The following is a 27746-nucleotide window of genomic DNA, read 5'->3' on the forward strand; positions in this document are numbered from 1 at the left end:
GGTGAAGGATGGGTGCTAACTTACTTAGTGTGTGGGCACCCAGGCACTAGCCAAGGTGCCCCCACATCGTTCAGGGCAAATTCCCCGGACTTTGTGAGTGCGGGGACACCATTACACGCGTGCACTATACATAGGTCACTACCTATGTATAGCATCACAATGGTAACTCCAAACATGGCCATGTAACATGTCTAAGATCATGGAATTGTCACCCCAATGCCATTCTGGCATTGGGGAGACAATTCCATGATCCCCCGAGTCTCTAGCACAGACCCGGGTACTGCCAAACTACCTTTCCCGGGGTTTCACTGCAGCTGCTGCTGCTGCCAACCCCTCAGACAGGTTTCTGCCCTCCTGGGGTCCAGCCAGGCTTGGCCCAGGAAGGCAGAACAAAGGACTTCCTCAGAGAGAGGGTGTTACACCCTCTCCCTTTGGAAAAAGGTGTCAGGGCTGGGGAGGAGTAGCCTCCCCCAGCCTCTGGAAATGCTATGATGGGCACAGATGGTGCCCATCTCTGCATAAGCCAGTCTACACCCAGCCCTGCTCTGGCGCGAAACTGGACAAAGGAAGGGGGTGTGACCACTCCCCTGACCTGCACCTCCCAGGGGAGGTGCTCAGAGCTCCTCCAGTGTGCTCCAGACCTCTGACATATTGAAAACAGAGGTGCTGTTGGCACACTGGACTGCTCTGAGTGGCCAGTGCCAGCAGGTGACGTCAGAGACTCCTTCTGATAGGCTCTTATCTGTGTTGCTAGCCTATCCTCCTTCCTAGGTAGCCAAACCTCCTTTTCTGGCTATTTAGGGTCTCTGCTTTGGGGAATTCTTCAGATAACGAATGCAAGAGCTCATCAGAGTTCCTCTGCATCTCTCTCTTCACCTTCTGCCAAAGGATCGACCGCTGACTGCTCAGGACGCCTGCAAAACCGCAACAAAGTAGCAAAGACGACTACTGCAACCTTGTATCGCTGATCCTGCCGCCTTCTCGACTGTTTTCCTGGTGGTGCATGCTCTGGGGGTAGCCTGCCTCCTCTCTGCACTAGGAGCTCCGAAGAAATCTCCGTGGGTCGACGGAATCTTCCCCCTGCAACCGCAGGCAACAAAAGACTGCATCACCGGTCCTCTGGGTCCCCTCTCAGTACGACAAGCGTGGTCCCTGGAACTCAGCAACTATGTCCAAGTGACTCCCACAGTCCAGTGACTCTTCAGTCCAAATTTGGTGGAGGTAGGTCCTTGCCTCCCCATGCTAGACTGCATTGCTGGGTACCGCGTGATTTGCAGCTGCTCCGGCTCCTGTGCACTCTTCCAGGATTTCCTTCGTGCACAGCCAAGCCTGGGTCCCTGACACTCTAACCTGCAGTGCACAACCTCCTGAATTGTCCTCCGGCGTCGTGGGACTCCCTTTTGTGTCTTCGGGTGAGCTTCGGTTCACTCCTCTTCTAAGTGCCTTTTCCGGTACTTCTGCAGGGGCTGGCTGCTCCTGTGAGGGCTCCCTGACTTGCTGGACGCTGCCTCTGTCTCCTCACCCAAGTGGCGACATCCTGGTTTCTCCTGGGACACAGCAGCATCCAAAAACCCTAACCGCAACCCTTGCAGCTAGCAAGGCTTGTTTGCTGTCTTTCTGCGAGGGAACACCTCTGCAAGCTTCTTCACGACGTGGGACATCCATCCTCCAAAGGGGAAGTTTCTAGCCCTCTTCGTTCTTGCAGAATCCACAGCTTCTACCATCTGGTGGCAGCTTCCTTGCACCCTCAGCTGGCATTTCCTGGGCATCTGCCCAATCTCGACTTTGTTGCGACTCTTGGACTTGGTCCCCTTGTTCCCCAGGTACTCTCGTCCGGAAATCCACTTTGGTTGCATTGCTGGTGTTGGTCTTCCTTGCAGAATTCCCCTATCACGACTTCTGTGCTCTCTGGGGAACATAGGTGCACTTTACACCTACTTTTCAGGGTCTTGGGGTGGGCTATTTTTCTAACCCTCACTGTTTGCTTACAGCCCCAGTGACCCTCTACAAGCTCACATAGGTTTGGGGTCCATTCGTGGTTCGCATTCCACTTTTGGAGTATATGATTTGTGTTGCCCTTATACTTATGTGCTCCTATTGCAATCTACTGTAACTTTACATTGCTTGCATTACTTCCTTTTGCTATTACTGCATATTTTTGGTATTGTGTACATATATCTTGTGTATATTTGGCATCCTCATACTAAGGGTACTTACTGAGATACTTTTGGCATATTGTCATAAAAATAAAGTACCTTTATTTTCAGTATATCTGTGTATTGTGTTTTCTTATGATATTGTGCATATGACACCAGTGGTATAGTAGGAGCTTTGCATGTCTCCTAGTCCAGCCTAAGCTGCTCTGCTATAGCTACCTTCTATCAGCCTAAGCTGCTAGAAACACCTCTTCTACACTAATAAGGGATAACTGGACCTGGTACAGAGTGTAAGTACCCCTTGGTACCCACTACAAGCCAGGCCTGCCTCCTACATTGGTTGGGCTGCGGTGGGATAAGTACTTGCAACTACTTACCACTTTGTCATTGTGTACTTTTCATAAGAGAATAATATACAAAACAAGTTCAGTGTATGTACACCTAACCAAAATGTTTTGCTTTTCTTCTCTTACTCTATTTATTAAGTGCTGAAAAGTACCTCTAAACTTTCAAAACGTTTCTAAAAGGTTGGAATTTTTTTTTTTCTGTTTCCTTAAAAAGTCCAGAAACTTTGTCTTTCTTTTATCTGTCCCTAAACCTTTTCTATCATGTCTGGCACAGGTCTTACTCTTGATCTGGTCAGCACAGCTTATGACCACCTTAGCTGGAAAGGTTTGAGGAGTCTCTGCATTGATAGAGGTTTAGGGGTAGGGAAGAATCCCTCTAGAGAATTGTTAAATAACATGCTCATTGAAAATGATAAGGCCTTAGCTGGCACATCAGTTGAGAAGTTAGGAGATGGTTCACACTCTGATTCTGGGGCACCCCCAGTAAGAATTTTAGATGGTATCCTTCCCAACCTGCCCCTTAGCAGACCACCTAGCATAACTGGTACTAATATGAGCTCTCATCACAGTAGGGATGTCATTCCTGCAGGCCAGGTTGTTAGAGTGCCAACTGTTAGGGACAATTCACCCTCTGTTCATTCACATCATTCTTCTGTGTCAAAGCATGCCCAACCCACCCACCCTGATGATGGTATGTTAGAAAGGGAGCTCAATAGATTGAGAGTGGAAGAGTCAAGGCTGAAGCTTAAACAGCAACAGCTGGCTCTAGACAGGGAATCTTTAGACTTAGAAAAAGAAAGACAGAGGTTGGGGTTTGGACCCCATGGTGGCAGCAGCAGTATTCCAGATAGTAATCCTGTGAAAGAGCATGATTCTAGGAATCTGCACAAGATAGTTCCCCCTTACAAGGAAGGGGATGACATTAACAAGTGGTTTGCTGCACTTGAGAGGGCCTGTGTTGTACAGGGGGTCCCTCAAAGGCAGTGGGCTGCTATCCTATGGCTATCTTTCAGTGGAAAGGGTAGTGATAGGCTCCTTACTGTGAAGGAAAGTGATGCCAATAATTTTACAGTTTTGAAGAATGCACTCTTGGATGGATTTGGCTTAACCACTGAACAATACAGGATTAAGTTCAGAGAAACCAGAAAAGAGTCCTCACAAGACTGGGTAGACTTTGTTGACTATTCAGTGAAGGCCTTGGAGGGGTGGTTACATGGCAGTAAAGTTTCTGACTATGAAAGCCTGTATAATCTGATCCTGAGAGAGCATATTCTGAATAACTGTGTGTCTGATTTGTTACACCAATATCTAGTGGACTCAGATCTGACCGCTCCCCAAGAATTGGGAAAGAAGGCAGACAAATGGGTCAGAACAAGAGTGAACAGAAAAGTTCATACAGGGGGTGACAAGGATGGCAAGAAGAAGGATGGTAAGTCTTCAGACAAGGGTGGGGACAAATCTAAAAATGAGTCTTCATCAGGCCCACAAAAACACTCTGGTGGGGTGGTGGGTCCAAATCCTCTTCTAATCACGTAAAGAAACCATGGTGCTATTTATGTAAAGTAAAAGGCCATTGGACAACTGATGCCAGTTATCCAAAGAAAAGCACCAAGCCTCCCACTACCACAACCCCTACTGCTACACCTAGTGCCCCTAGTAATAGCAGTGGTGGTGGGAGCAAACCTACTAATAGCCAATCCAAGGGAGTAGCTGGGCTCACTTTTGGTAATTTAGTTGGGGTTGGTCTTGTTAGGGGGACCACAGAGGCTGTGCTAGTCTCTGACGGTGCCATTGGTTTGGCCACCTTAGTTGCTTGTCCCCTTAATATGGATAAGTACAAGCAACTTCCCCTAATAAATGGTGTTGAGGTTCAGGCCTACAGGGACACAGGTGCCAGTGTTACAATGGTAATAGAGAAACTGGTACACCCTGAACAACACCTACTTGGTCACCAGTACCAAGTGACTGATGCTCATAACAACACTCTTAGCCACCCCATGGCTGTTGTAAATCTCAACTGGGGGGGGGGGGGGTTACTAGTCCAAAGAAAGTTGTGGTTGCCTCAGATTTACCTGTAGACTGTCTACTAGGGAATGATTTAGAGACATCAGCTTGGGCAGAAGTGGAGTTGGAGGCTCATGCAGCAATGCTGGGCATTCCTGGGCATATTTTTGCTTTAACCAGGGCTGAGGCCAAAAAGCAAAAAGGACAGGGTGACTTGGATCCTGGAACAATGGACCAAGTGCTCCCTAAAGCTACGGTTAGTAAGGGTAAATCCCTACCCACTATCCGTCCCTCTACAGATGATTCAACTTCTGAGGAAGAAGAATTTCCCCCCTGTGCAGAACCTTCACCAGAGGAGCTGGAAGCAGACACTGCTGAGCTTTTAGGTGGAGGGGGGCCTGCCAGGGAGGAGCTGAGTGTGGCACAGCAAACCTGTCCCACATTAGAGGGTCTAAGACAGCAAGCTGTCAAACAGCAAAATGGGGATGTCAGTGACTCACATAGAGTTTACTGGGAGGACAACCTCTTGTATACAGAGGCAAGGGACCCAAAACCTGGAGCAGCCAGGAGATTGGTCATTCTACTGCAATACAGAGAGTTCCTCCTAACTCTGGCACACGACATTCCCTTGGCTGGACATTTAGGGCAAATTAAAACATGGGAGAGGCTTGTCCCCCTGTTTCATTGGCCTAGAATGTCAGAGGACACAAAAGATTTTTGTAAGTCCTGTGTCACCTGTCAAGCCAGTGGCAAGACTGGTGGCACCCCAAAGGCTCCCCTTATTCCACTGCCTGTGGTTGGGGTCCCCTTTGAAAGGGTAGGGATTGACATAGTTGGCCCCCTTGACCCTCCTACTGCTTCAGGCAATAGGTTTATCTTGGTGATAGTGGACCATGCCACAAGATATCCTGAAGCAATTCCTCTAAGGACCACTACAGCTCCTGCAGTGGCAAAAGCCCTCCTGGGAATCTTTTCCAGGGTAGGTTTCCCAAAAGAGGTGGTATCAGACAGGGGTAGCAACCTTATGTCGGGAAACATCCTTTTTTACGACTTTTTTATTACGAAAGTCGTGGTTAAGGAAAGCGTAACAACGCTTTTTTTAACCACGACTTCGTATTTTTGTGCCTTAACTACATATGTTCTGAACAACGAACATGCGTGGTTAAGGTACAAAGAAGGGAGTTGGCGAAGGTAAGTGGTGGGTTTAGGTTTTGGGGTGGGGTTGGGGGGGTGGGGTGCTTTTGGTTTTGGGGAGTGGGTGGGGGGTCTGGGGGTTTTAGGTTTTGGTGTGGGGTTGGGCCGTTTTTGGTTTTGGGGAGGGGGTGGGGGGTCAGGGGGTTTTAGGTTTTGAGGTGGGGTTGGGGGGTGGGGCGTTTTTGGTTTTGGGGAGGGGGTGGGGGGTCAGGGGGTTTTAGGTTTTGGGGTGGGGTTGGGGGGGTGGGGCGTTTTTGGTTTTGGGGAGTGGGTGGGGGGTCAGGGGGTTTTAGGTTTTAGGGTGGGTTTGGGGGGTGGGGCATTTTTGGTTTTGGGGAGTGGGTGGGGGGTCAGGGGGTTTTAGGTTTTGGGGTGGGGTTGGGGGGTTGGGGTGGGGTGGGGTCAGGGATGTAGGGTGAATGGTGCCTATTGCTAATGATTTTATCAGGAATGCCTTTACAACGAAATATCGTTGTTAAGGCATTCGTGGTAAAATCGTTAGTAGTAAGGACGAGGTCGGTGTTCCGACCTCGTTGTTAAGGTTAGTAGTTGTTTTTAATTCGGTGTTCCGTCATATAATCCCTTATGTCTGCATACTTGAAGGCCATGTGGAAGGAATGTGGTGTAACATACAAATTCACCACACCTTATCATCCACAAACAAATGGACTGGTAGAGAGGTTTAATAAAACTCTCAAAGGAATGATAATGGGACTCCCTGAAAAACTCAGGAGGAGATGGGATGTCCTATTACCTTGCCTCCTTTTTGCTTACAGGGAGGTACCCCAGAAAGGAGTGGGCTTCAGCCCCTTTGAACTCCTATTTGGGCACCCTGTAAGAGGTCCTCTAACACTTGTAAAGGGGGGTTGGGAACAACCTTTAAAAGCTCCTAAGCAAGACATAGTGGACTATGTACTTGGCCTAAGATCCAGAATGGCTGAGTACATGAAAAAGGCCAGTAAAAACCTTCAGGCCAGCCAAGAGCTCCAAAAGCAATGGCATTACCAGAAGGCTGTTCTGATTCAGTACCAACCAGGACAGAAGGTGTGGGTCTTGGAGCCTGTGGCCCCAAGAGCCCTCCAAGACAAATGGAGTGGACCCCACATCATTGTTGAAAAGAAGGGAGAAGTCACCTACTTGGTTGACTTGGGCACTGCCAGGAGTCCCCTTAGGGTACTCCATGTCAATCGCCTAAAACCCTACTATGACAGGGCTGATCTCACCCTGCTCATGGCAACAGATGAAGGACAGGAAGAAGAGAGTGACCCTCTCCCTGATCTCTTCTCTTCCACAGAACAAGATGTTCTAGTGGAAGGTGTAGTTTTAGCAGACTGTCTTACTACTGAGCAGAAAGACCACTGCATAAATCTCCTGGGTCAGTTTTCTGAACTCTTTTCTACTGTGCCAGGCACCACTTGTTGGTACGAGCACACTATAGACACTGGAGACAGCATGCCTGTCAAAAGTAAGATCTATAGGCAGCCTGACCATGTCAGAGACTGCATAAAACAAGAGGTGCAGAAAATGCTTGAACTGGGAGTGGTTGGACCCTCTGAAAGCCCATGGGCCTCTCCTGTGGTGCCTCACTCAAAAGATGGGAAAAGAGAAATTAGGTTTTGTGTAGATTACAGAGGTCTCAACCAGGTAACTAAACCTGATGCTCACCCTATACCCAGGGCAGATGAGCTCATAGATACACTGGCATCTGCCAAGTATCTAAGCACCTTTGATTTGACTGCAGGGTATTGGCAGATCAGGTTATCAGAGGATGCTAAAGCAAAAACTGCATTTTCGACTATTGGAGGGCACTACCAATTCACAGTAATGCCCTTTGGTTTGAAAAATGCACCTGCCACTTTTCAGAGGTTGGTGAATACAGTCCTGCAAGGGTTGGAGGCTTTTAGTGCAGCATATCTAGATGATATAGCTGTCTTTAGCTCCACCTGGGATGATCACCTGGTCCACCTATGGAAAGTTTTGGAGGCCCTGCAAAAGGCAGGCCTCACTATCAAGGCTTCAATGTGCCAGATAGGGCAGGGGAAAGTGGTTTATCTTTGACACCTGGTAGGTGGAGAACAGATAGCACCACTTCAGGGCAAAATCCAAACTATCATAGATTGGGTTCCCCCTACAACACAGACCCAGGTGAGAGCCTTCTTAGGCCTCACTGGGTATTACAGAAGGTTCATTAAGAACTATGGCTCCATTGCAGCCCCACTTAATGACCTCACCTCCAAGAAAATGCCTAAAAAGGTATTATGGACAGCTAGCTGTCAGAAAGCTTTTGAGGAGCTGAAACAGGCCATGTGCACTGCACCTGTCCTTAAAAGCCCATGTTACTCCAAGAAATTCATTGTTCAAACTGATGCATCTGAATTAGGGGTAGGGGCAGTCTTATCACAACTCAATTCTGAGGGCCAGGATCAACCTGTTGCTTTTATCAGCAGGAGGTTGACCCCTAGAGAAAAGCGTTGGTCTGCCATAGAGAGGGAGGCCTTTGCTGTGGTCTGGGCACTGAAGAAGTTGAGGCCATACCTGTTTGGCACTCACTTCATTGTTCAGACAGACCACAAACCTCTACTTTGGCTAAAACAAATGAAAGGTGAAAACCCTAAATTGTTGAGGTGGTCCATATCTCTAAAGGGAATGGACTATACAGTGGAACATAGACCTGGGAGTACCCACTCCAATGCAGATGGACTCTCCAGATATTTCCACTTAGACAATGAAGACTCATCAGGTCATGGCTAGTCTTATTGTCCTTCGTTTGGTGGGGGGGGGGTTGTGTAGGAAAGTACCATCTTGCCTGGCATGTTACCCCCATATTTCACTGTATATATGTTGTTTTAGTGTATGTGTCACTGGGACCCTGCCAGCCAGGGCCCCAGTGCTCATAAGTGTTCCCTGTATGTGTTCCCTGTGTGATGACTAACCCTGTATGTGTTCCCTGTGTGATGACTGTGTGAGAACCGAGGTTCTGCTAACCAGAACCTCAGTGGTTATGCTCTCTCTGCTTTAAAAATTGTCACTAACAGGCTAGTGACCAATTTTACCAATTCACATTGGCATACTGGAACACCCTTATAATTCCCTAGTATATGGTACTGAGGTACCCAGGGTATTGGGGTTCCAGGAGATCCCTATGGGCTGCAGCATTTCTTTTGCCACCAATAGGGAGCTCTGACAATTCTTACACAGGCCTGCCAGTGCAGCCTGAGTGAAATAACGTCCACGTTATTTCACAGCCATTTACCACTGCACTTAAGTAACTTATAATTCACCTATATGTCTAACCTTCACCTGGTGAAGGTTGGGTGCTAAGTTACTTAGTGTGTGGGCACCCTGGCACTAGCCAAGGTGCCCCCACATCGTTCAGGGGAAATTCCCCGTACTTTGTGAGTGCGGGGACACCATTACACGCGTGCACTATACATAGGTCACTACCTATGTATAGCGTCACAATGGTAACTCCGAACATGGCCATGTAACATGTCTAAGATCATGGAATTGCCACCCCAATGCCATTCTGGCATTGGGGAGACAATTCCATGATCCCCCGAGTCTCTAGCACAGACCCGGGTACTGCCAAACTACCTTTCCCAGGGTTTCACTGCAGCTGCTGCTGCTGCCAACCCCTCAGAGAGGTTTCTGCCCTCCTGGGGTCCAGCCAGGCTTGGCCCAGGAAGGCAGAACAAAGGACTTCCTCAGAGAGAGGATGTTACACCCTCTCCCTTTGGAAAAAGGTGTCAGGGCTGGGGAGGAGTAGCCTCCCCCAGCCTCTGGAAATGCTTTGATGGGCACAGATGGTGCCCATCTCTGCATAAGCCAGTCTACACCGGTTCAGGGATCCCCCAGCCCTGCTCTGGCGCGAAACTGGACAAAGGAAAGGGGAGTGACCACTCCCCTGACCTGCACCTCCCAGGGGAGGTGCCCAGAGCTCCTCCAGTGTGCTCCAGACCTCTGCCATCTTGGAAACAGAGGTGCTGCTGGCACACTGGACTGCTCTGAGTGGCCAGTGCCAGCAGGTGATGTCAGAGACTCCTTCTGATAGGCTCTTACCTGTGTTGCTAGCCTATCCTCCTTCCTAGGTAGCCAAACCTCCTTTTCTGGCTATTTAGGGTCTCTGCTTGGGGAATTCTTCAGATAACGAATGCAAGAGCTCATCAGAGTTCCTCTGCATCTCTCTCTTCACCTTCTGCCAAAGGATCGACCGCTGACTGCTCAGGACGCCTGCAAAACCGCAACAAAGTAGCAAAGACGACTACTGCAACCTTGTATCGCTGATCCTGCCGCCTTCTCAACTGTTTTCCTGGTGGTGCATGCTCTGGGGGTAGCCTGCCTCCTCTCTGCACTAGGAGCTCTGAAGAAATCTCCAGTGGGTCGACGGAATCTTCCCCCTGCAACCGCAGGCAACAAAAGGCTGCATCACCGGTCCTCTGGGTCCCCTCTCAGTACAACGAGCGTGGTCCCTGGAACTCAGCAACTCTGTCCAAGTGACTCCCACAGTCCAGTGACTCTTCAGTCTACATTTGGTGGAGGTAAGTCCTTGCCACCCCACGCTAGACTGCATTGCTGGGTAACGCGTGATTTGCAGCTGCTCCGGCTCCTGTGCACTCTTCCAGGATTTCCTTCGTGCACAGCCAAGCCTGGGTCCCCGACACTCTAACCTCAGGTGCACAACCTCCTGAGTTGTCCTCCAGCGTCGTGGGACTCCCTTTTGTGTCTTCGGGTGAGCTCCGGTTCACTCCTCTTTTAAGTGCCTGTTCCGGTACTTCTGCAGGGGCTGCCTGCTCCTGTGAGGGCTCCCTGACTTGCTGGGCGCCCCCTCTTTCTCCTCACCCAAGTGGCGACATCCTGGTCCCTCCTGGGCCACAGCAGCATCCAAAAACCCTAACAGCAACCCTTGCAGCTAGCAAGTCTTGTTTGCGGTCTTTCTGCATGGGAACACCTCTGCAAGCGTCTTCACGACGTGGGACATCCATCCTCCAAAGGGAAAGTTTCTAGCCCTCTTCGTTCTTGCAGAATCCACAGCTTCTACCATCCGGTGGCAGCTTCTTTGCACCCTCACCTGGCATTTCCTGGGCATATGCCCAATCTCTACTTTGTCGCGACTCTTGGACTTGGTCCCCTTGTTCCACAGGTACTCTCATCCGGAAATCCACTTTGGTTGCATTGCTGGTGTTGGTCTTCCTTGCAGAATTCCCCTATCACGACTTCTGTGCTCTCTGGGGAACATAGGTGCACTTTACACCTATTTTTCAGGGTCTTGGGGTGGGCTACTTTTCTAACCCTCACTGTTTTCTTACAGCCCCAGCGACCCTCTACAAGCTCACATAGGTTTGGGGTCCATTCGTGGTTCGCATTCCACTTTTGGAGTATATGGTTTGTGTTGCCCCTATACCTATGTGCTCCTATTGCAATCTACTGTAACTTTACATTGCTTGCATTACTTCCTTTTGCTATTGCTGCATATTTTTGGTATTGTGTACATATATCTTGTGTATATTTGGCATCCTCATACTAAGGGTACTCACTGAGATACTTTTGGCATATTGTCATAAAAATAAAGTACCTTTATTTTTAGTATATCTGTGTATTGTGTTTTCTTATGATATTGTGCATATGACACCAGTGGTATAGTAGGAGCTTTGCATGTCTCCTAGTTCAGCCTAAGCTGCTCTGCTATAGCTACCTTCTATCAGCCTAAGCTGCTAGAAACACCTCTTCTACACTAATAAGGGATAACTGGACCTGGTACAGAGTGTAAGTACCCCTTGGTACCCACTACAAGCCAGGCCAGCCTCCTACAGAGAGTTCATTATAGTCGTAGCATCTGCCCCTAATAAGACTGTTCTCTGGAAAGAAAAAGGTATGAACCTTTAGGGCAATTAATTAGCACATTTAACAACTACTGCAGGGCCCACACAAAGATAGTGATATGCATGCAGCCTGGAGATCAACTTAACGCAGCTAGCCCCACTCTAGGCTACCATTTCTCAATTTGTCAGCATCTTGAACTTTCCCTGTGAAAGATACTAGATTAGTGATGGGACACTGCCTGCCCAGGACCAAAACACCGCGCACAGCACATCTGAGTTAGTTTGATGAAGGATATCCGGAGGCATTGGACTGACAGAAGATTGAACCAGAGGAGACAATGGTTCACCCACAGCACTCAGAAGTTCTATCACTGAAGTGCTGTCACATGATGTTTATATTAGAGTGCTGAGGCTTTGTAGCCCAGGGTCAACCCTCAAAGGCTCCCTCTAATGTTCAGATTGTGTGGGGGAGTACTTTATAATATTAAGGAGGTGATAGGAACTAGTTATTAGGAGCATGCCCCCAAACATCAACTAGGAAAGACTCTTTGTGCTGTCTCTACGTCTGCCCGATCACACGGAAGGGCTTGGAGACAAAGGCCATTCTCTCTCATTGGGTTCTGTCTCTATTTTTATATCTTAAAGGTCCTAGGAGATGAATAGTACCTTACTGTTTTAACCTGAAGGTGATATGCGCCTAACTGAGAATATTTTAAGGGCTTGGATTTAATCAACCTACTGCTTTGTTCCCGTGGTACTGGGAATTCTTTATAAGGAATGCAAGGCAATGTGAATACAAAGAACCAGCCCTTTACCCAGTAATTGGGTGAGAGTAAAGTTGACCTTCCTGAAGGAGTGAAAACTGTAGAGTGAACTTGCTTTGTCTTTATTTTATTTTCGGTGCTGAGCTGCTTCGTTAGTACTGGAGACCTCAGAATTCTTCTTGGCAGTCAGAGAATCATGCACTAGAGTGGGAATGATCTAACACCTGGCTTTGGACTGAGAAGAACCTACAGAACCTACTGGTACTAGTACCAGAGTACTAATCCCAGGACTACAAACCTCTCACCTGTGCTAATGGTATTGAGACAGAATATCGGAAACAAAAATATTGTGGGAAAAAATAATGTGTCAAGAACATCGAGGACAAAAATATTGTAAAGGTAAGTTTCTATAAGTACGCAAAGTTTTGCTATATGTAGCTCCATATATATGTACTTTGATGATATATATCTCCAAGGTAGGTAGAGTTGAGTTAAAAATAGTAAATCTATACATACCTATTTGCACCAACCCTCTTGCTATTTTGATCCTCAATAGTTTTGACACACTATTCTGTCCACACAATATTTTTGTTTCCGATAATCTGTCAGTGATCCGTGAGGGAAACCGCTGGGAGTTGACCAGACATCAAAGCCCCCAAGAGTGTGCACAGGCCTTGTACTGGTTCAGCCACAAAGATTCAACTCTCAAACAGACTGTATTCTTGAAGTCTGTTTTTTCAGCCTAGACGTGTGTTCAAATTAGTTAAAATGTAAATGATGCTAAAAATACTGCAGTGCTGCAAACGTTCTATAGAAATTAATAGTCTTGGCCACTGCTTAATGTGTGCCAGTGATTGCAGGTATTGCACTGTAGCGTCTATGTAGAGCTTCATTATGGAGTGCCTAAGCACATTTTTGAATGGGTAGCACACTACACCATGACCATGGGGGGCATGTGGTTGGAAAGTGTTGAATTCGCAGTGGTTCTGTAAGGGAGACATTTAGGCGGTCATTCTGACCCTGGCGGTCAAAGACCGCCAGGGCGGAGGACCGCGGGAGCACCGCCGACAGGCCGGCGGTGCTCCAATGGGGATTCCGACCGCGGCGGTAAAGCCGCGGTCGGACCGGCAACACTGGCGGTCTCCCGCCAGTGTACCGCCGCCCCATTGAATCCTCCAAGGCGGCGCAGCTTGCTGCGCCGCCGAGGGGATTCCGACCCCCCCTACCGCCATCCAGATCCCGGCAGTCCGACCGCCGGGATCCGGATGGCGGTAGGGGGGGTCGCGGGGCCCCTGGGGGCCCCTGCAGTGCCCATGCCACTGGCATGGGCATTGCAGGGGCCCCCGTAAGAGGGCCCCTAAATGTATTTCACTGTCTGCTGCGCAGACAGTGAAATACGCGACGGGTGCAACTGCACCCGTCGCACAGCTTCCACTCCGCCGGCTCGATTCCGAGCCGGCTTCATCGTGGAAGCCTCTTTCCCGCTGGGCTGGCGGGCGGCCTGAAGGCGACCGCCCGCCAGCCCAGCGGGAAAGTCAGAATTACCGCCGCGGTCTTTCGACCGCGGAACGGTAACCTGACGGCGGGACTTTGGCGGGCGGCCTCCGCCGCCCGCCAAGGTCAGAATGAGGGCCTTAGTGTTGTGGGTGGGTGACCAGAGGTGTTCTTGTCTTGGGGTGCAGCGCCCTGCAATGTGATGGAGGTGGGGGAGTAGGAGGAGATGAACAGGCAAAGGGAGAAGGAAAGGAGAGAGAGACGGATGGAAGAGGCAGGAGTCTACCTGGATGGTGTTAGCTAGAGGTAATGCAGTATGGGGGACGTCAGATTAAAAGATACAGACAGCTACACAGCATCACTCTACTCAGAGGGCAGTAGGGCGATACGTATATATACACCACAAATATACAGAGTGTAACTACTTTGTACAGGTTCTAGTTACTTCTCTCGCACACAAATGATTACCTGGAAGAAGGAGTGAAAGTTTCTCTCGTCGTGTTGTTGCTTTAGGATTCGAGACTGTCAAGGAAAAAAATACATTGAGTTCACAGTCAGGTGTGCTCTAGGTATACTTATTACATCTATTAAGCAAAACATGTTAATAAATATGATCAATATATGAGTTTATCAACAGATTAGGACTTCACTGGCCGGGTAATCGAAGGAGAGCAAGTAACTTGTTTTATTGTATTCCATGCTGCATTTTGACAGTTATTTATAGAAATGAACTAATCTAATGTATGCATTTCATGTCCTGATGTGGGACGAAAAGACAAAACATTGTACTACTGCAGTCTTTATTTGCAGTGAGCCCTGCTACCGGTTCTTCTGGGGGAGTTTATCTCCATCCATGCATTTCCTGCATTATTGTATTCTGCAATGTGCTTTGTTTGTCCTCATTTTCTGCCTTTCCACAACCCTACACAGGAAGTGGCGTCCAACACCCAGCTAGTATCTCCATGGTCACAGTGTACCCTCACACCATGACATCTCCCCCCTTGTTAAAGAGAAATGACACATCTTCAGCATGCCACCCATCCCTCTCACCTCAAATTATTTTTATGAGTGTCAACCACTATTGAAAAATATTTCCTCTTTTGATATGCCAAATTAATCCCATAGATATCAGTGGGGTTACGTGCCTTGCAGACTTTCTCATCAGCCAAATATTCACCGCCATTAACTGCAATGGGATCACCGGTCACAAACACCTGACTTCACCCTCCTTGGAGACTAAGTAAGCATGTTTGGCACTACCTCATTTGGGTGAAAATGCAAATTCAGCAATACCAGTATGATGACCTTGGACTAGTGAATCCCCAACCTAGTGCATTACCAGAATAAAGAAAAACGTTTTGTTAAAATATGTGGAGATTGTCATAAAATACGTGACCCAGTATGAACTCTTGGTCTAGTAATTAAAATAAAATCTTCTACCAGCTTTAGCAATATTAGGGAAAGGAAGCAGGTAAGGGCAGGGTGTCAGTCGAAAAGGAGACAGCACACAGTAAATCAGGCAATGTGTTTGCAGAGTCGATGATGAATTGTTTGAGGGAAAAATAGAAGGGAGGAAGGAGTGGGACAAAGAGGGGAAGCGACTTAATAAAAAATAAAATGGAAACATGAATGAGCAGAATATGAGTCTTGCCCAAAACAGGAATCAAAACCCCATGTGATACAAACTAAAAAAGGTACTCAGATAAATGGTTCAACATGTAAGACATTCTACAAACTCGATTTCCAAAACTAGTGAATGTTTTCGTTTGGAAACATTCTTGGAAATGAGTTTATGGAAAAAGGTTCACCAGGACAGATTCTCCAGAACATGCTACCACAAATCAGTTTTTTTTTGGGGGGGGGGGATTTTTTGTTGTTGTTGCCTGGAACACATGCTTTCCCTGGCTCAGTGTTAGGTGTTTTATCTGACCTCAAGGCTTAAACCCTGCAGAAGGAGAGGGTGTACGAAATTCAGTGAAATACAGATCATCAAAGAGACGCAGAACGTCAAGTACCAGGGGCCATATGTACGATCGCCAGATTTTGTGACTTCCTAATTGCAACTTTTTGCGACTCGCAATTAGGAAATCACAAACTGCGATGTACCAATGGGTCTGAGACACATATAGCAATTCTCAGTGGGTCGGAAATGGACCTGCCTCATCAATATTGATGAGGCTCTGTAGGAGGCTGGCCTGGCTTGTAGTGGGTACCAAGGGGTACTTACACTCTGTACCAGGTCCAGTTATCCCTTATTAGTGTAGAAGAGGTGTTTCTAGCAGCTTAGGCTGGTAGAAGGTAGCTATAGCAGAGCAGCTTAGGCTGAACTAGGAGACATGCAAAGCTCCTACTATACCACTGGTGTCATATGCACAATATCATAAGAAAACACAATACACAGATATACTAAAAATAAAGGTACTTTATTTTTATGACAATATGCCAAAAGTATCTCAGTGAGTACCCTCAGTATGAAGATAGCAAATATACACAAGATATATGTACACAATACCAAAAATATGCAGCAATAGCAAAAGGAAGTAATGCAAGCAATGTATAGTCACAATAGATTGCAATAGGAGCACATAGGTACAGGGGCAACACAAACCATATACTCCAAAAGTGGAATGCGAATAACGTATGGACCCCAAACCTATGTGAGCTTGTAGAGGGTCGCTGGGACTGTAAGAAAACAGTGAGGGTTAGAAAAATAGCCCACCCCAAGACCCTGAAACGTGGGTGCAAAGTGCACCTATATTCCCCAGAGAGCACAGAAGTCGTGATAGGGGAATTCTGCAAGGAAGACCAACACCAGCAATGCAACCAAAGTGGATTTCCGGACGAGAGTATCTGTGGAACAATGGGACCAAGTCCAAGAGTCGCAACAAAGTCGGGATTGGGCAGATGCCCAGGAAATGCCAGCTGAGGATGCAAAGAAGCTGCCACCGGATGGTAGAAGCTGTGGATTCTGCAAGAACGAAGAGGACTAGGAACTTCCCCTTTGAAGGATGGATGTCCCACGTCGTGAAGAAGCTTGCAGAGGTGCTCCCACGCAGAAAGACCGCAAACAAGTCTTGCTAGCTGCAAGGGTCGCGGTTAGGGTTTTTGGATGCTGCTGTGGCCCAGGAGGGACCAGGATGTTTCCACTTGCGTGAGGAGACAGAGGGGGCGCCCAGCAAGACAGGGAGCCCTCACAGAAGCAGGCAGAACCCGCAGAAGAGCCAGAACAGGCACTACAAACAGGAGTGACCCGGAGCTCACCCAAAGTCACAAAAGGAGAACCCACGACGCCGGAGGACAACTCAGGAGGTTGTGCACTGCAGGTTAGAGTGTTGGGGACCCAGGCTTGGCTGTGCACAAAGGAAATCCTGGAAGAGTGCACAGGAGCCGGAGCAGCTGCAAATCACGCGGTACCCAGCAATGCAGTCTACCGTGGGGAGGCAAGGACTTACCTCCACCAAACTTGGACTGAAGAGTCACTGGACTGTGGGAGTCACTTGGACAGAGTTGTTGAGTTCCAGGGACCACGCTCGTCATGCTGAGAGTGGACCCAGAGGACCGGTGTTGCAGTCTTTTGTTGCCTGCGGTTGCAGGGGGAAGATTCCGTCGACCCACGGGAGATTTCTTCGGAGCTTCTAGTACAGAGAGGAGGCAGACTACCCCCACAGCATGCACCACCAGGAAAACAGTCGAGAAGGCGGCAGGATCAGCGATACAAGGTTGCAGTAGTCGTCTTTGCTACTTTGTTGCGGTTTTGCAGGCGTCCTGAGCAGTCAGCGGTCGATCCTTTGGCAGAAGGTGAAGAGAGAGATGCAGAGGAACTCTGATGAGCTCTTGCATTCGTTATCTAAAGAATTCGCCAAAGCAGAGACCCTAAATAGCCAGAAAAGGAGGTTTGGCTACCTAGGAAGGAGGATAGGCTAGCAACACAGGTAAGAGCCTATCAGGAGGAGTCTCTGACGTCACCTGCTGGCACTGGCCACTCAGAGCAGTCCAGTGTGCCAGCAGCACCTCCGTTTCCAAGATGGCAGAGGTCTGGAGCACACTGGAGGAGCTCTGGGCACCTCCCCTGGGAGGTGCAGGTCAGGGGAGTGGTCACTCCCCTTTCCTTTGTCCAGTTTCGCACCAGAGCAGGGCTGGGGGATCCCTGAACCGGTGTAGACTGGCTTATGCAGAGATGGGCACCATTTGTGCCCATCAAAGCATTTCCAGAGGCTGGGGGAGGCTACTCCTCCCCAGCCCTGACACCTTTTTCCAAAGGGAGAGGGTGTAACACCCTCTCTCTGAGGAAGTCCTTTGTTCTTCCTTCCTGGGCCAAGCCTGGCTGGACCCCAGGAGGGCAGAAACCTGTCCGAGGGGTTGGCAGCTGCAGTGAAACCCCGGGAAAGGTAGTTTGGCAGTACCCAGGTCTGTGCTAGAGACTCGGGGGATCATGGAATTGTCTCCCCAATGCCAGAGTGGCATTGGGGTGACAATTCCATGATCTTAGACATGTTACATGGCCATGTTCGGAGTTACCATTGTGACGCTGTACATAGGTAGTGACCTATGTCCAGTGCACGCGTGTAATGGTGTCCCCGCACTCACAAAGTCCGGGGAATTTGCCCTGAACGATGTGGGGGCACCTTGGCTAGTGCCAGGGTGCCCACACACTAAGTAACTTAGCACTCAACCTTTACCAGGTAAAGGTTAGACATATAGGTGACTTATAAGTTACTTAAGTGCAGTGGTAAATGGCTGTGAAATAACGTGGACGTTATTTCACTCAGGCTACCGTGGCAGGCCTGTGTAAGAATTGTCAGAGCTCCCATTGGGTGGCAATAGAAATGCTGTAGCCCATAGGGATCTCCTGGAACCCCAATACCCTGGGTACCTCAGTACCATATACTAGGGAATTATAAGGGTGTTCCAGTATGCCAATGTGAATTGGTGAAATTGGTCACTAGCCTGTTAGTGACAATTTGGAAAGCAGAGAGAGCATAACCACTGAGGTTCTGGTTAGCAGAGCCTCAGTGAGACAGTTAGTCATCACACAGGGAACACATACAGGGCACACTTATGAGCACTGGGGCCCTGGCTGGCAGGGTCCCAATGACACATACACTAAAACAACATATACACAGTGAAATATGGGGGTAACATGCCAGGCAAGATGGTGCTTTCCTACACAAACCCCCCCCCCCCCAAACGAAGGACAATAAGACTAGCCATGACCTGATGAGTCTTCATTGTCTAAGTGGAAATATCTGGAGAGTCCATCTGCATTGGAGTGGGTACTCCCAGGTCTATGTTCCACTGTATAGTCCATCCCCTGTAGAGATATGGACCACCTCAACAATTTATGGTTTTCACCTTTCATTTGTTTTAGCCAAAGTAGAGGTTTGTGGTCTGTCTGAACAATGAAGTGAGTGCCAAACAGGTCTGGCCTCAACTTCTTCAGTGCCCAGACCACAGCAAAGGCCTCCCTCTCTATGGCAGACCAACGCTTTTCTCTAGGGGTCAACCTACTGCTGATAAAAGCAACAGGTTGATCCTGGCTCTCAGAATTGAGTTCTGATAAGATTGCCCCTATCCCTAATTCAGATGCATCAGTTTGAACCATGAATTTCTTGGAGTAACATGGGCTTTTTAGGACAGGTGCAGTGCACATGTCCTGTTTCAGCTCCTCAAAAGATTTCTGACAGCTAGCTGTCCATAATACCTTTTTAGGCATTTTCTTAGAAGTGAGGTCATTAAGAGGGGCTGCTATGGAGCCATGGTTCTTTATGAACCTCCTGTAATAAATACCCAGTGAGGCCTAAGAAGGCTCTCACTTGGGTCTGAGTTGTAGGGGGAACCCAATCTATGATAGTTTGGATTTTCCCCTGAAGTGGTGCAATCTGTTCTCCACCTACAAGGTGTCCCAGATAAACTACTTTCCCCTGCCCTATCTGGCACTTTGAAGCCTTGATAGTGAGGCCTGCCTTTTGCAGGGCCTCCAAAACTTTCCACAGGTGGACCAGGTGATCATCCCAGGTGGAGCTAAAGACAGCTATATCATCTAGATATGCTTCACTGAAAGCCTCCAACCCTTGCAGGACTGTATTCACCAACCTCTGAAAAGTGGCAGGTGCATTTTTCAAACCAAAGGGCATTACTGTGAATTGGTAGTGCCCTCCAATAGTCGAAAATGCAGTTTTTGCTTTAGCATCCTCTGATAACTTGATCTGCCAATACCCTGCAGTCAAATCAAAGGTGCTTAGATACTTGGCAGATGCCAGTGTATCTATGAGCTCCTCTGCCCTGGGTATAGGGTGAGCATCAGTTTTAGTTACCTGGTTGAGACCTCTGTAATCTACACAAAACCTCATCTCTCTTTTCCCCTCTTTAGAGTGAGGCTTTGGTACAAGCACCACAGGAGAGGCCCATGGACTTTCAGAGTGCTCAACCACTCCTATTTCAAGCATTTTCTGAACCTGTTCTTTTATGCAGTCTCTGACATGGTCAGGCTGCCTATAGATCTTACTTTTGACAGGCATGCTGTCTCCAGTATCTATAGTGTGCTCACACCAAGAAATGGTGCCTGGCACAGTAGAAAAGAGTTCAGAAAACTGACCCAGGAGATTTATGCAGTGGTCTTTCTGCTCAGCAGTAAGACAATCTGCTAAAACTACACCTTGCACTGGAGCATCTTGTTCTGTGGAAGAGAAGAGATCAGGGAGAGGGTCACTCTCTTCTTCCTGTCCCTCATCTGTTGCCATGAGCAGGGTGAGATCAGCCCTGTCATAGTAGGGTTTTAGGCGATTGACATGGAGCACCCTAAGGGGACTCCTGGCAGTGCCCAAGTCAACCAAGTAGGTGACTTCTCCCTTCTTTTCAACAATAATGTGGGGTCCACTCCATTTGTCTTGGAGTGCGCTTGGGGCCACAGGCTCCAAGACCCACACTTTCTGTCCTGGTTGGTACTGAATCAGAACAGCCTTCTGCTCATGCCATGGCTTTTGGAGCTCTTGGCTGGCCTGAAGGTTTTTACTGGCCTTTTTCATGTACTCAGCCATTCTGGATCTATGCCAAGTACATAGTCCACTATGTCTTGCTTAGGAGCTTTTAAAGGTTGTTCCCAACCCTCCTTTACAAGTGTTAGAGGACCTCTTACAGGGTACCCAAATAGGAGTTCAAAGGGGCTGAAGCCCACTCCTTTCTTGGGTACCTCCCTGTAAGCAAAAAGGAGGCAAGGTAACAGGATATCCCATCTCCTCCTGAGTTTTTCAGGGAGTCCCATTATCATTCATTTGAGAGTTTTGTTAAACCTCTCAACCAGTCCATTTGTTTGTGGATGATAAGGTGTGGTGAATTTGTATGTTACACCACATGCCTTCCACATGGCCTTCAAGTATGCAGACATAAAGTTGCTACCCCTGTCTGATACCACCTCTTTTGGGAAACCCACCCTGGAAAAGATTCCTAGGAGGGCTTTTGCCACTGCAGGTGCTGTAGTGGACCTTAGAGGAATTGCTTCAGGATATCTTGTGGCATGGTCCACTACCACCAAGATAAACCTATTGCCTGAAGCAGTAGGAGGGTCAAGGGGGCCAACTATGTCAACCCCTAACCTTTCAAAGGGAACCCCAACCACAGGCAGTGGAATAAGGGGAGCCTTTGGGGTGCCACCAGTCTTGCCACTGGCTTTTCAGGTGACACAGGACTTACAAAAATCTTTTGTGTCCTCTGACATCCTAGGCCAATGAAACAGGGGGACAAGCCTTTCCCATGTTTTAATTTGCCCTAGATGTCCAGACAAGGGAATGTTGTGGGCTAGAGTTAGGAGGAACTCTCTGTATTGCAGGGGAATGACCAATCTCCTGGCTGCTCCAGGTTTTGGGTCCCTTGCCTCTGTATACAAGAGGTTGTCCTCCCAGTAAACTCTGTGTGAGTCACTGACATCCCCATTTTGCTGTTTGACAGCTTGCTGTCTTAGACCCTCTAATGCGGGACAGGTTTGCTGTGCCACACTCAGCTCCTCCCTGGCAGGCCCCCCTCCACCCAAAAGCTCAGCAGTGTCTGCTTCCATCTCCTCTGGTGAAGGTTCTGCACAGGGGGGGGATTCTTCTTCCTCAGAAGTAGAATCATCTGTAGAGGGAGGGATAGTGGGTAGGGATTTACCCTTACTATTCCTAGCTTTAGGGAGCACTTGGTCCATTGTTCCAGGATCCAAGGCACCCTGCCCTTTTTGCTTTTTGGCCTGAGCCCTGGTTAAAGCAAAAATATGCCCAGGAATGCCCAGCATTGCTGCATGAGCCTCCAACTCCACTTCTGCCCAAGCTGATGTCTCTAAATCGTTCCCTAGTAGACAGTCTACAGGTAAATCTGAGCCAACCACAACTTTCTTTGGACCAGTAATCCCCCTCCCCCAGTTGAGTTTCACAACAGCCATGGGGTGGCTAAGAGTGTTGTTATGAGCATCAGTCACTTGGTACTGGTGACCAAGTAGGTGTTGTTCAGGGTGTACCAGTTTCTGTATTACCATGGTAACACTGGCACCTGTGTCCCTGTAGGCCTGAACCTCAACACCATTTATTAGGGGAAGTTGCTTGTACTTATCCATATTAAGGAGACAAGCAACCAAGGTGGCCAAATCAATGGCTCCTTCAGAGACTAGCACAGCCTCTGTGGTCTCCCTAACAAGACCAACCCCAACTAAATTACCATAAGTGAGCCCAGCTACTCCCTTGGATTGGCTATTAGTAGGTTTGCTCCCACCACCACTGCTATTACTAGGGGCACTAGGTGTAGCAGTAGGGGTTGTGGTAGTGGGAGGCTTGGTGCTTTTCTTTGGACAACTGGCATCAGTTGTCCAATGGCCTTTTACTTTACATAAATAGCACCATGGTTTCTTTACTTGATTAGAAGAGGATTTGGACCCACCACCCCCACCAGAGTGTTTTTGTGGGCCTGATGAAGACTCATTTTTAGATTTGTCCCCACCCTTGTCTAAAGACTTACCATCCTTCTTCTTGCCATCCTTGTCACCCCCTGTATGAACTTTTCTGTTCACTCTTGTTCTGACCCATTTGTCTGCCTTCTTTCCCAATTCTTGGGGAGAGGTCAGATCTGAGTCCACTAGATATTGGTGTAACAAATCAGACACACAGTTATTCAGAATATGCTCTCTCAGGATCAGATTATACAGGCTTTCATAGTCAGAAACTTTACTGCCATGTAACCACCCCTCCAAGGCCTTCACTGAATAGTCAACAAAGTCTACCCAGTCTTGTGAGGATTTTTTTCTGGTTTCTCTGAACTTAATCCTGTATTGTTCAGTGGTTAAGCCAAATCCATCCAAGAGTGCATTCTTCAAAACTGTAAAATTATTGGCATCACTTTCCTTCACAGTAAGGAGCCTATCCCTACTCTTTCCGCTGAAAGATAGCCATAGGATAGCAGCCCACTGCTTTTGAGGGACCCCCTGTACAACACAGGCCCTCTCAAGTGCAGCAAACCACTTGTTAATGTCATCCCCCTCCTTGTAAGGGGGAACTATCTTATGCAGATTCCTAGAATAATGCTCTTTCACAGGATTACTATATGTAATACTGCTGCTGCCACCATGGGGTCCAAACCCCAACTTCTGTCTTTCTTTTTCGAAGTCTAGAGATTCCCTGTCTGGAGACAGCTGTTGCTGTTTAAGCTTCAGCCTGGACTCTTCCACTCTCAATCTATTGAGCTCCCTTTCCAACATTCTGTCATCAGGGTGGGTGGGTTGGGCATGCTTTGACACAGAAGAATGGTGTGAATGAACAGAGGGAGAATTGTCCCTAACAGTTGGCACTCTAACAACTTGGCCTGCAGGAATGACATCCCTACTGTGATGAGAGCTCACATTAGTACCAGTTATGCTAGGTGGTCTGCTAAGGGGCAAGTTGGGAAGGATACCATCTAACATTCTTACTGGGGGTGCCCCGGAATCAGAGTGTGAACCATCTCCTAACTTCTCAACTGATGTGCCAGCTAAGGCCTTATCATTTTCAATCAGCATGTTAATTAACAATTCTCTAGAGGGATTCTTCCCTACCCCTAAACCTCTATCAATGCAGAGACTCCTCACACCTTTCCAGCTAAGGTGGTCATAAGCAGAGCTGACCAGATCAAGAGTAGGACCTGTACCAGACATGATAGAAAAGGTTTAGGGACAGAAAAAAGAAAGAAAAAGTTTCAGGGCTTTTTAAGGAAACAGAAAAAAAACTTTTTCAACTTTTTAGAAACTTTTTGAAAGTTTAGAGGTACTTTTCAGCACTTAGCAAATAGAGTAAGAGAAGAAAAGCAAAACTTTTTGGTTAGGTGTACATACACTGAACTTGTTTTGTATATTATTCTCTTATGAAAAGTACACATGACAAAGTGGTAAGTAGTTGCAAGTACTTATCCCACCGCTGCACAACCAATGTAGGAGGCTGGCCTGGCTTGTAGTGGGTACCAAGGGGTACTTACACTCTGTACCAGGTCCAGTTATCCCTTATTAGTGTAGAAGAGGTGTTTCTAGCCGCTTAGGCTGGTAGAAGGTAGCTATAGCAGAGCAGCTTAGGCTGAACTAGGAGACATGCAAAGCTCCTACTATACCACTGGTGTCATATGCACAATATCATAAGAAAACACAATACACAGATATACAAAAAATAAGGGTACTTTATTTTTATGACAATATGACAAAAGTATCTCAGTGAGTACCCTCAGTATGAGGATAGCAAATATACACAAGATATATGTACACAATACCAAAAATATGCAGTAACAGCAAAAGGAAGTAATGCAAGCAATGTATAGTCACAATAGATTGGAATAGGAGCACATAGGTACAGGGGCAACACAAACTATATACTCCAAAAGTGGAATGCGAATAACGTATGGACCCCAAACCTATGTGAGCTTGTAGAGGGTCGCTGGGACTGTAAGAAAACAGTGAGGGTTAGAAAAATAGCCCACCCCAAGACCGTGAAAAGTAGGTGTAAAGTGCCCCCATATTCCCCAGAGAGCACAGAAGTCGTGATAGGGGAATTCTGCAAGGAAGACCAACACCAGCAATGCAACCAAAGTGGATTTCCGGACGAGAGTACCTGTGGAACAAGGGGACCACGTCCAAGAGTCGCGACAAAGTCGGGATTGGGCACATGCCCAGGAAATGCCAGCTGAGGGTGCAAAGAAGGTGCCATTTGATGGTAGAAGCTGTGGATTCTGCAAGAACGAAGAGGACTAGGAACTTCCCCTTTGGAGGATGGATGTCCCACGTCGTGAAGAAGCTTGCAGAGGTGTTCCCATGCAGAAAGACCACAAACAAGCCTTGCTAGCTGCAAGGGTTGAGGTTAGGGTTTTTGGATGCTGCTGTGGCCCAAGAGTGACCAGGATGTCGCCACTTGCGTGAGGAGACAGAGGGGGCACCCAGCAAGACAGGGAGCCCTCACAGAAGCAGGCAGCACCCGCAGAAGTGCCAGAACAGGCACTACGAAGAGGAGTGAACCGGAGCTCACCCGAAGTCACAAAAGGAGATCCCACGACGCCGGAGGACAACTCAGGAGGTTGTGCACTGCAGGTTAGAGTGTCAGGGACCCAGGCTTGACTGTGCACAAAGGAAATCCTGGAAGAGTGCACAGGAGCCGGAGCAGCTGCAAATCACGCGTTACCCAGCAATGCAGTCTAGCGTGGGGAGGCCAGGACTTACCTCCACCAAACTTGGACTGAAGAGTCACTGGACTGTGGGAGTCACTTGGACAGAGTTGCTGAGTTCCAGAGACCACGCTCGTCGTGCTGAGAGGGGACCCAGAGGACCGGTGATGCAGTCTTTTGTTGCCTGCGGTTGCAGGGGGAAGATTCCGTCGACCCACGGGAGATTTCTTCGGAGCTTCTAGTGCAGAGAGGAGGCAGACTACCCCCACAGCATGCACCACCAGGAAAACAGTCGAGAAGGCGGCAGGATCAGCGATACAAGGTTGCAGTAGTCATCTTTGCTACTTTGTTGCGGTTTTGCAGGCGTCCTGCGCAGTCAGCGGTCGATCCTTTGGCAGAAGGTGAAGAGAGAGATGCAGAGGAACTCTGATGAGCTCTTGCATTCGTTATCTAAATAATTCGCCAAAGCAGAGACCCTAAATAGCCAGAAAAGGAGGTTTGGCTACCTAGGAAGAAGGATAGGCTAGCAACACAGGTAAGAGCCTATCAGGAGGAGTCTCTGACGTCACCGGCTGGCACTGGCCACTCAGAGCAGTCCAGTGTGCCAGCAGCACCTCTGTTTCCAAGATGGCAGAGGTCTGGAGCACACTGGAGGAGCTCTGGGCACCTCCCCTGAGAGGTGCAGGTCAGGGGAGTGGTCTCTCCACTTTCCTTTGTCCAGTTTCGCGCCAGAGCAGGGCTGGGGGATCCCTGAACTGGTGTAGACTGGTGTATGCAGAGATGGGCACCATTTGTGCCCATCAAAGCATTTCCACAGGCTGGGGGAGGCTACTCCTCCCCAGCCCTGACACCTTTTTCCAAAGGGAGAGGGTGTAACACCCTCTCTCTGAGGAAGTCCTTTGTTCTGCCTTCCTGGGCCAAGCCTGGCTGGACCCCAGGAGGGCAGAAACCTGTCTGAGGGGTTGGCAGCAGCAGCAGCTGCAGTGAAACCCCGGGAAAGTTAGTTTGGCAGTACCCGGGTCTGTGCTAAAGACTTCGGGGATCATGGAATTGTCTCCCCAATGCCAGAATGGCATTGGGGTGACAATTCCATGATCTTAGACATGTTACATGGCCATGTTCGGAGTTACCATTGTGACGCTGTACATAGGTAGTGACCTATGTCCAGTGCACGCGTGTAATGGTGTCCCCGCACTCACAAAGTCCGGGGAATTTGCCCTGAACGAAGTGGGGGCACCTTGGCTAGTGCCAGGGTGCCCACACACTAAGTAATTTAGCACCCAACCTTTACCAGGTAAAGGTTAGACATATAGGTGACTTATAAGTTACTTAAGTGCAGTGGTAAATGGCTGTGAAATAACGTGGATGTTATTTCACTCAGGCTACAGTGGCAGGCCTGTGTAAGAATTGTCAGAGCTCCCATTGGGTGGCAAAATAAATGCTGTAGCCCATAGGGATCTCCTGGAACCCCAATACCCTGGGTACCTCAGTACCATATACTAGGGAATTATAAGGGTGTTCCAGTATGCCAATGTGAATTGGTGAAATTGGTCACTAGCCTGTTAGTGACAATTTGGAAAGCAGAGAGAGCATAACCACTGAGGTTCTGCTTAGCAGAGCCTCAGTGAGACAGTTAGTCATCACACAGGGAACACATACAGGGCACACTTATGAGCACTGGGGCCCTGGCTGGCAGGGTCCCACTGACACATACACTAAAACAACATATATACAGTGAAATATGGGGGTAACATGCCAGGCAAGATGGTACTTTCCTACAGGCACATCGCAATTTGCGAGCCACTGGAAATGGCCAAAATCACAGGGAAGAAGGCCTGATGGGGTGAGCAGACCACAACGTCTGCAATTGCTTTTTCAATAAAGCAATATATTTTTTTTGTAATGCAGCCTGTTTTACTTAAAGGAAAATGGGATACATTTCAAAAACAAAAATGAATTTATGAGTAGGCAGTGGTCTGTGGGAACACTGCCTGCTCTTAAAAAATGTTTGCGCCCACATTTGCAAAGGGGTCCCTTGGAGACCCCTTCCTCTTTGCAAATAGGTTTCCACCAACTTGATGTGGGTAGTAAACAGAGAATGTTTTGCGACTCCATTCTGGTCACAGAACATTCGTACATCCCCTGCGACTCGCTATTAGGAAAGACGCCCTTGACATGCCCCTTCCTAATACCGCCTCACAAACCTATTTTGTAATACTGTAAAAGGTTACCAAATCGCAAAATAGGGTTAGTACATGTCAAAAGGCTATTTAGCGATCACAAGCGACCCGATTCTCTTTTTGCGACTGCTAAAACCTTTTGTACTTGGTG

General features: G+C 48.2%; 1 protein-coding gene across 2 annotated transcripts in view; it reads right to left on the reverse strand.

Moving 5' to 3' along the window:
• Positions 1-27746, reverse strand: part of LOC138261666 (unconventional myosin-Ig-like) — a 912364-nt gene that overhangs the window by 686535 nt on the left and 198083 nt on the right. For both annotated transcript variants that reach the window (XM_069210894.1, XM_069210895.1), the window contains one exon: positions 14247-14300. In XM_069210894.1, coding sequence (XP_069066995.1) covers positions 14247-14300 — 54 coding nt within the window. The remainder of the gene's footprint in view (positions 1-14246; positions 14301-27746) is intronic.

This window comes from Pleurodeles waltl, chromosome 10 (assembly GCF_031143425.1).
Source record: "Pleurodeles waltl isolate 20211129_DDA chromosome 10, aPleWal1.hap1.20221129, whole genome shotgun sequence".
Lineage (NCBI taxonomy): Eukaryota > Metazoa > Chordata > Amphibia > Caudata > Salamandridae > Pleurodeles > Pleurodeles waltl.